The sequence below is a fragment of the Camelina sativa genome, chromosome 11, assembly GCF_000633955.1.
Source record: "Camelina sativa cultivar DH55 chromosome 11, Cs, whole genome shotgun sequence".
Taxonomy (NCBI): Eukaryota; Viridiplantae; Streptophyta; class Magnoliopsida; order Brassicales; family Brassicaceae; genus Camelina; species Camelina sativa.
The window spans coordinates 23,282,241-23,289,916 of record NC_025695.1 but is presented as its reverse complement, the minus strand read 5'-3'; the positions used below and the strand labels follow the sequence as shown (position 1 = coordinate 23,289,916).

The 7,676-nt window shown below is 35.3% G+C and overlaps 1 protein-coding gene and 1 long non-coding RNA gene across 2 annotated transcripts; both read right to left on the bottom strand.

Annotated features, from left to right (window-relative positions):
- On the bottom strand, positions 5,509-5,953 carry LOC104724102. Its single transcript, XR_757521.1, has 2 exons — positions 5,846-5,953; positions 5,509-5,758 (listed from the first exon to the last, which is right to left on the bottom strand). It is a non-coding gene; the product is annotated as an uncharacterized LOC104724102 (long non-coding RNA).
- On the bottom strand, positions 6,917-7,241 carry LOC109127323 (defensin-like protein 276). Its single transcript, XM_019231922.1, has 2 exons — positions 7,172-7,241; positions 6,917-7,089 (listed from the first exon to the last, which is right to left on the bottom strand). The coding sequence occupies exons 1-2, from the start codon at positions 7,239-7,241 to the stop codon at positions 6,917-6,919; spliced, it is 243 nt and encodes an 80-aa protein (XP_019087467.1).

Sequence of the window (7,676 nt, the reverse complement as noted above, 5' to 3'; positions counted from 1 at the left end):
CTTTATATAACTCAAGAATTTCATCATTCCACTAATTTAGTTTGCTGTCACCATCGACCACTAAATTCACGTCTCCATGATGACACCAATCGTTTTGCAGCTTGTAAGCCTCATCCATCCCCCTAGTTACAAGATGATCATCCACGTCACTACCTGATTTGCGTTCTACATTACGACAGTCTTTGCAGGGACATATCATCATATCAATGTCCCCTAACGCTGCAGTCACATCCCGTACAAATTTCCGAGCGCCTCTCTCATAACCAGGATCGGCTCTTCAATGAATAAGAAATGGGACAGAATAAAGAACTGGGGAAACTATCCAAACCCCAGCTTAAACCTAACCTATATAAATTAATTCTTTACCTGCATAGATGCACCCATGCCTTGTCCAACATTATATGTTCTAAGCTTAATTAAAACCTTATCACAACATTTCAAACCAAAGCAACATTAAAAAAGTGTTCCAGATAAGTAAATAACTCAATCACATACCACTGCAAATACGCTAATATCATCTCTAGTGCACAACAAAAAAATTACAGCCACAAAAAAATTACAGCCAGAAAACAATTACAGTCGCAAAACAAAAACAAAAAACCAAAACAACAACAACCAAAGAATAACCATAAAATTTTGTCTCAAGGGCCTAACCTGCACTGTTGAGTACAACAAAAGCAAGCTTCAGTCCAATGCCAGCAACCACAAACACTTGACAAATAGCAAAACGTATCCAATTAGATATGCATGTTTCGATAAGCTTTGGAAATTTGATAATTCTGAAAATCCCTAATCTGAATCAAATCTCTAATTATCATAATCCAAAATTTGAATCAAATCCATAATTTTCATAATCCGAAATTTGAATCAAATCCCTAATTTGAAAAATCCCAAAATCCCTAATTTGGATCAAATCTCAGATCGATGCTCATAAACCCTACAATCGATAATTTCAATCCTTTAGAGTAAGAAGAAAGACATGCCTTCGATTCGAGCTCACTGACGGCTGGGCTGGAGAATGTGTCTGCGGAGGAGCACGAATCTATGGCTGGCGAATAGAAGAGAGGCGTATTTGCTTGTTTCGTCGTTAAAATAGAAGAGAATCTTAGAGAAATTAGGAGTGTGTTGTTTTGCTATTTTGCTCGAGAGTGTTGTTTTGTTTGACAGTGTGGCGCTTAAGTGAACAAATGTTAGGCGCTTAAGTGAAATAATTTGTTTTGTTTGAACTATTAAAAAGTGACCAAAAATAATAATCATCTTTTATAGCAGTTCATGAAAATGTGCTATCCTCTACTGCTATCAATGTACATATTTGTTGTAGTGTTGATATCAAACTTCATTGTCAACCCCTCAGCAATGTTCATGCTGATCACACCCTTCTTCCATCAATAATGGTTCCACCTGTAGCTATAAATGCTCTCTCCTAAGTATGATTGGGTCTTCAAGCTCCTTTTCCATCTCTATTATGAAAAAATCAGTTGGTATTCTTGCCTTGCATATCTTCACTGGAAAATTCTCCAGTTTACCAACCACATCCTTGTTTGAATCATCAGCTAGGCTTATACAAAAGTTACTAGGCTTGAATTCTTCATATCCCAGCTTTTCTGCTATTGAGAAGGGCATAACACTAACAGAGGCTCCAAGGTCACATAGGCACTTGTTGAAGTGCATATAGTTGAGTGAGCATGGTAGATTGAATGAGCCTGGGTCTTCAAGTTTGGTTGGAATCACAGCTGTTCCAATGTCCTCTAGATTCCTCTTGGCTTGATTCTTAGCCTTCTTCTTGGATATGTCAAGTAGCATACCTTTGTAGAGAGGATATAGATCATATTGTTCCAAAGCAGGTCCTCTTTCTTCTTCTTTCTTCTCAACAGTAACCTCATGTTGTATAGCCATCAAATCCTTCTTCTCAAGCTGTACCTTGATTTTTTTAAGCATGTGTTTCGTGAAACGTCCTGGGAATGGCTTATATGGTGGAGGGATGTATCTAATAGGCTTATCAGACTCAGCTGGTTCCACTCGACCAGTCACTCGATCAGTCACTTGATCAGTCACTTGATCCTCCCCCTCGTGTGCATGGTCGAGCAAACTGTCGAGTTTTTTTCCTACTTTATTCTGAGCTGAACCTTGTGACAAATCCTCCCCCTCTTGAATCTCACTGTCGTCACTGATATCCTTCTCAGTGACATGGATAACCTTGGATGTGTACTCCCTTGGATTTTGAATACCTTTGCCAGGCAGCTGGTTAGGCGTAGGAGCTGAAGTTGAAGCTAGGCTGCTCTCCATGAATTTTACTTTAGAGTTTAAACTCTCAAACTTGATGTTTAGATCATTATAGTTGGAATCCAGCCTCTGGTTTATCTCAGCAAACTTCTTTATTGTCTCCAGCTGACCACTAGCTTGTGAAAGCAACATCTGCTGCATTAAAGCTATTAAATCTAGTTCCTGGGCTTGATTGGTCTGAAACCCTGGTGGAGAGACACATTGGATCCTGTAAACTTTGTTGTTGCTGCTTTGCTATATAAGTGTTGTGTTGTTGTGGTGGTGGAGGTGGGTAAACCTGATCTTGATGGTTGGTTACATTTGTGCTTCTATAAGATAGGTTGTTAGGCTTAAACTGATTGTAGCCTTTGAAACCTCCTTGGTTCCGTACATAGCAAAGCTCAGCAAGCTTATTCTCCCCATCTTGAGCTGGAATGTCTTCTTCACCAAGAAAATGTATATTCTTATGTTGGCTGAGCAATATCCTATCTAACTTGTAATTAACAACTTTCAAATCCTTCTTATACTTCTCATATGAACCAGAATCAACAAACCTCACAGTCCTATCATAGTCTTCGTTGTAGTTCCCATCAGATTGAGCCATGTTCTCCACTAGTTCACAGCCTTCATCTATATGTTTGTTGAGGAAGTTGTATCTATCCACATTCTGATCTTGGGCAATACTCCTCTGTAGAGTATGCTAAGTAGTGACTCATTGCTGAACCCATGGTGTGGACATTGTGTTTAATAGCCTTTGAACCTCTCCCAAGCCTCACAAAAGGTTTCATTGTTCTTTTGTGCAAAACCTGAGGTCTCATTCCTTAATCTTGCAATTCTGGCATTTGAGAAGAATTTGGCCAGAAAAACTTTCTTACAACCATCCCATTTAGTAAAAGCACCAGTTGGAAGTGTCTTCTCCCATAGATGAACCTTGTCTCCAAGACAGAATGTAAACAACTTGAGCTTGAAGCCATCTTCACTAACACCATTGATCTTGGTTAGACCACAAAGTCTGTCAAATTCATCTAGATGATCTAAAGGGTCTTCCATTGGCAAACCATGAAATTTATTAGCCTGGATCATGGTGATGAGACCTCTCTTGATCTCAAAGTTGTTGTTGGCCACAACTGGTGGGACTATGCCTGCTCTTTGGTTGTGTGTGTTAGGAGCATCCCCAGCTCCTATATGCCTTGGTATTTGATTTTGGATGTTTAGTGGATCCATCAGCAACTGATCTTCTTGTTCTTGAAGGATTCTTGTTTTCTGCTGCCTCAGGTCTCTTGGTAAGCGGTTTATATGATCAATGTACTTCTGGAGGTTGTGGTTTCCTTTGGATCTTGTCTGCATGAACTGACTTGATCACCTGCTCGATTGGACACTCGGTCGAGCACTGGCTCGAGCAGTTGGTCGATTGACTGAAACAAAGAAACAGGCTGGCTTCTGGGTTAGTGCTCGATCACAGGCTTGATCATGCAAAAGGTCGAGTGCTGGTTCGAGTGAGTACCTGAAACTCAAGAACAACCAACCAAAACAAGAAACTAGACAGTGGTGAGCAGTTAGCAATATAAATTAATCTTGCATCTATGTAAATAAATGAAACAAATCAACACCCTAATGGCAACGACACCAATTGAAACATAGTTTATTGTATGGTCCTTATGCAATGAATGTATGATAACAAACAGACAAACATAAGCATTTATAATCAGATGGTATGCAAGAGGTTTCAATTCTCTTATGATGTTGCAGTATAAGAGATGTCAATCCATAAAGGGTGATTATGCAAGGACTTAAGATATGAACAATGATTCAAGTTAAGCCAGATATGTTTTTGAACTAACAACCTAATGACAATTATAAAATGCAGAATGTGAACTACTTAGAACATAAACTAAATGCAAGCTAAACAAAGATAAACAATGTTAAAACTAAACTAAACAGTGGCAATAACTAAAGAAATGCAATGAAACAAAACTACTAAGATTCAAAACATAAGCAGAATGTAAACTGAGTGAAACAAGAATGAAACACAAAGTAAACTTAGCAACCCAGATGGTGCTCGAGCAAGAACTCGACCGTGTGTGTGGTCGAGTGGCTAGGTCAAGTGACTTAATACGAAGAACAGAAGCAATTTTGACAACTTCAAACAGATCAGAAAGCAATGAAACTAGAGAAGATGCAATAACAGACAATCAATAAACAAAGTAGGCTCCTAAAGATGGATTCATGGGCTGGTCTCAAGCTATGGCTATCTAAACTGATCAACAAACCTCAATCAACATGAGATATCTCTAGAAAAAGATTTCATAAACTTGCTAATCCACTATCATGGCAATAACAATCAGGTTTAAATACTCCTAAACCTAGTTCTCACTAGCTAAGACATAGATAAACATGCATTAAGATTCAGGTTCATTATTTGTCAAAAACCACCCTAGACAACTAATCACTTAGGCTAGGAACAGTAATCTCCAGTATTAGCTTTATCTAACAACCTAAACACTGGTATGATGCAAGGAAGCTTAAGATCTGTTCTTAACCTCTCAGTCTAAGAACAGCTTAGAGGACACCTAATCTAGAAGAGATCTATGCACAAACAAGCTTGTTCAGTCTCAATAACCATAACCCTAAACCAGCCTAATCCATCTCTAGAACCCTAGCTCACTACTTAGATGAACAAAACATGATGATGATGAACTCAAACCCTTAAATTAATGAAACTAACATGACTTGAAAGATAAGAAAGAGATCTTTAATTTAATACAAAGTATCAAACCCAGATTTTCAATACACAAAAAGTTATGAGGATTAGAAACTAAGAAAATTCTGGAAAAAAACAAGAACAAAGTAGAAGATAATGCAGAAAAATAAATAAAACCCAAAAGGGGTAAAAACTAGGTTTGAGGTGGCACTATATATTATTCTCTGACTATTCTGACTTTTTTGGGCGGCCATAGAATACAAGGCGTATATATAGGATGGGAAGGAAGCCCTAAATTAGCTAACAGACAAAAACACTTAGGCGGCTGGGAGTGCTCGACCATGTGCTCGATCGAGGGCTTGGACGAGTGCCTTCTTCCTCTGCTTCTCTACTGGTCGAGTCCATCTCATCACACGGTCGAGTGTCTGGTCGAGTGGTCTCTGAACCTTGGTTTTCTTCTGTTTCAGCCTTTGTGTGCTTCACTGGTTGTACTATATGCCTCTTCAGTTGTGAATTTTGAGTTGGTGAAAATAGCATACTTCAAAAAGATAATTTTATTATTTTTAATTCGCATGATAATTGATAATACAATTTTATGGTTGTATCTTTGTAGAAAACGAAACTATATATCTTCACTTGATGATGGTGCCCCATCATAATGTAAACAACAACATTTGCCTCCATTTGAAGAATAAGGAACACATAATTGAAACTTTGAATCTACTCCATGGCCTCTGCATACGTATTTGCAAATGTCATCAGTTGTACAATGACCTTTAAAAACACAACCGCTTGCTGAAAAAAAAAAAGTAACATACAAATTAACTTATTTTCTTGCATTCTTTATTTTATATGAATAATTAAAAAAAAATAACATATTACCTGTTGATTGAGTAAAAAGAAGACAAATAATCAATAGTAGGAAAGCAAAATTATATGTTTGTGCTGACATTGTTGTTTCTCTAATCTTTCTCTTGTGAAGGGTTTAGTTTTTTTTTATTTCTTTTTGGTTTTTGAGCAAATGGTTATCCTCTTATATACATATTTTCTATTCAAAATTTCTTTAAATATATATATACTTACTATTTCAGGTTGCAGAAAAAAACTAAAAGAAAATATTCTTTGAAGTCATATACAACTAATTACAAATTTTAAAAGTCTTTTTCTTTATTTGTTCATGCCATTTTTGAGGAAGTCAAATAAAAATTACTAAAATGAGGCAAGTAAAATATTGACTGTTGACTAAAAAGAACGACTAAATAGAATAATCTATCTATAAGGGAAATAAAATTCTCGGTGATGCAGCCGGTCATTATATTTGCATGATGGAGGAACTCTTCATCTGATTCATCCGTGGAAGCATTGACAATGAGATTTCCAGTAATACAAGGAGGATCCATAGATAGTGATTTTGACATTTCATCTCTGTCGTAATTGTAGTCTTAGAATCTTGTTCTCTGGTAATTGGGTTCAATGTGTACAACGAGTTTTCTAATTATGAAACTGATTATAAACTGAATATATACCACATTGGTAATTAATTAACGATTTTTTAGTAGAAATATACACTATAATTTTTTTTTGGTGAATGGTGAGTTGGTGAATTTAGCATACTTCAAAAGAAATATTCAAAATTGATCCAAATATTAATTTATATTATTTTTAATTCGCATGATAACTAGTAATACAAGTACATGCTTGTATCTTTGTTGAAAAANGTTTTCTAATTATGAAACTGATTATAAACTGAATATATACCACATTGGTAATTAATTAACGATTTTTTAGTAGAAATATACACTATAATTTTTTTTTGGTGAATGGTGAGTTGGTGAATTTAGCATACTTCAAAAGAAATATTCAAAATTGATCCAAATATTAATTTATATTATTTTTAATTCGCATGATAACTAGTAATACAAGTACATGCTTGTATCTTTGTAGAAAAAGAAACTATATATCTTCACTTGATGATGGTGCCCCATCATAATGTAAACAACAACATTTGCCTCCTTTTGAAGAATAAGGAACACACAATTGAAATATTGGATCTAATCCATGGCCTCTGCATACATATTTGCAAATGTCATCAGTTCTACAATTGCCTTTGAAAACACAACCGCTTGCTGAAAAAGACAAAAAAAAAGTAATATACAAATTAACTTATTTTATTTTATGTGAATAATTTTTAAAAAAATAACATATTACCTGCTGATTGAGTAAAAAGAAGACAAATAATTAATAGTAGAAAAGCAAAATTATATTTTTGTGCTGACATTATTGTTTCTCTAGTCTTTCTCTTGTGAACGGTTTAGTTTTTTTTTTCTTTTTGGTTTTTGAGCAAATGGTTATTCTCCTATATATATATTTTTCTATGCGAAATTTCTTTAAATATATATACTTACCATTTCAGATTGCAGAAAATAAAAAGTAAAATAAAATAATTTTTTGAAGTCATATACAACTACTTACAAATTTTAAAAATTTTTTTCTTTTTTTGTTCATGCCATTTTTGAGGAAATCATAATAATAATAAAATTACTAAAATGAGGCAAGTAAATTATCGACTATGACTAAAAGAAGGCTAAATAGTATAATTTATCTATGAGAGAGATTAAAATTTTCGGTGATGCCGCCGGTCATTATATTTGCATGATGGAGTGTAGAAACTAGGTTTCTACAATGAATTTGTTTGGGGGGGGGGGGGAAAAAA

Coding starts and splice junctions, on each gene's coding strand:
- LOC109127323 (XM_019231922.1), bottom strand. CDS start 7,241: ATGTCAGCACAAAAATATAATTTTGCTTTTCTACTATTAATTATTTGT. Junction 7,090..7,171: donor TCTTTTTACTCAATCAGCAG/GTAATATGTTAT, acceptor TGTCTTTTTCAG/CAAGCGGTTGTGTTTTCAAA.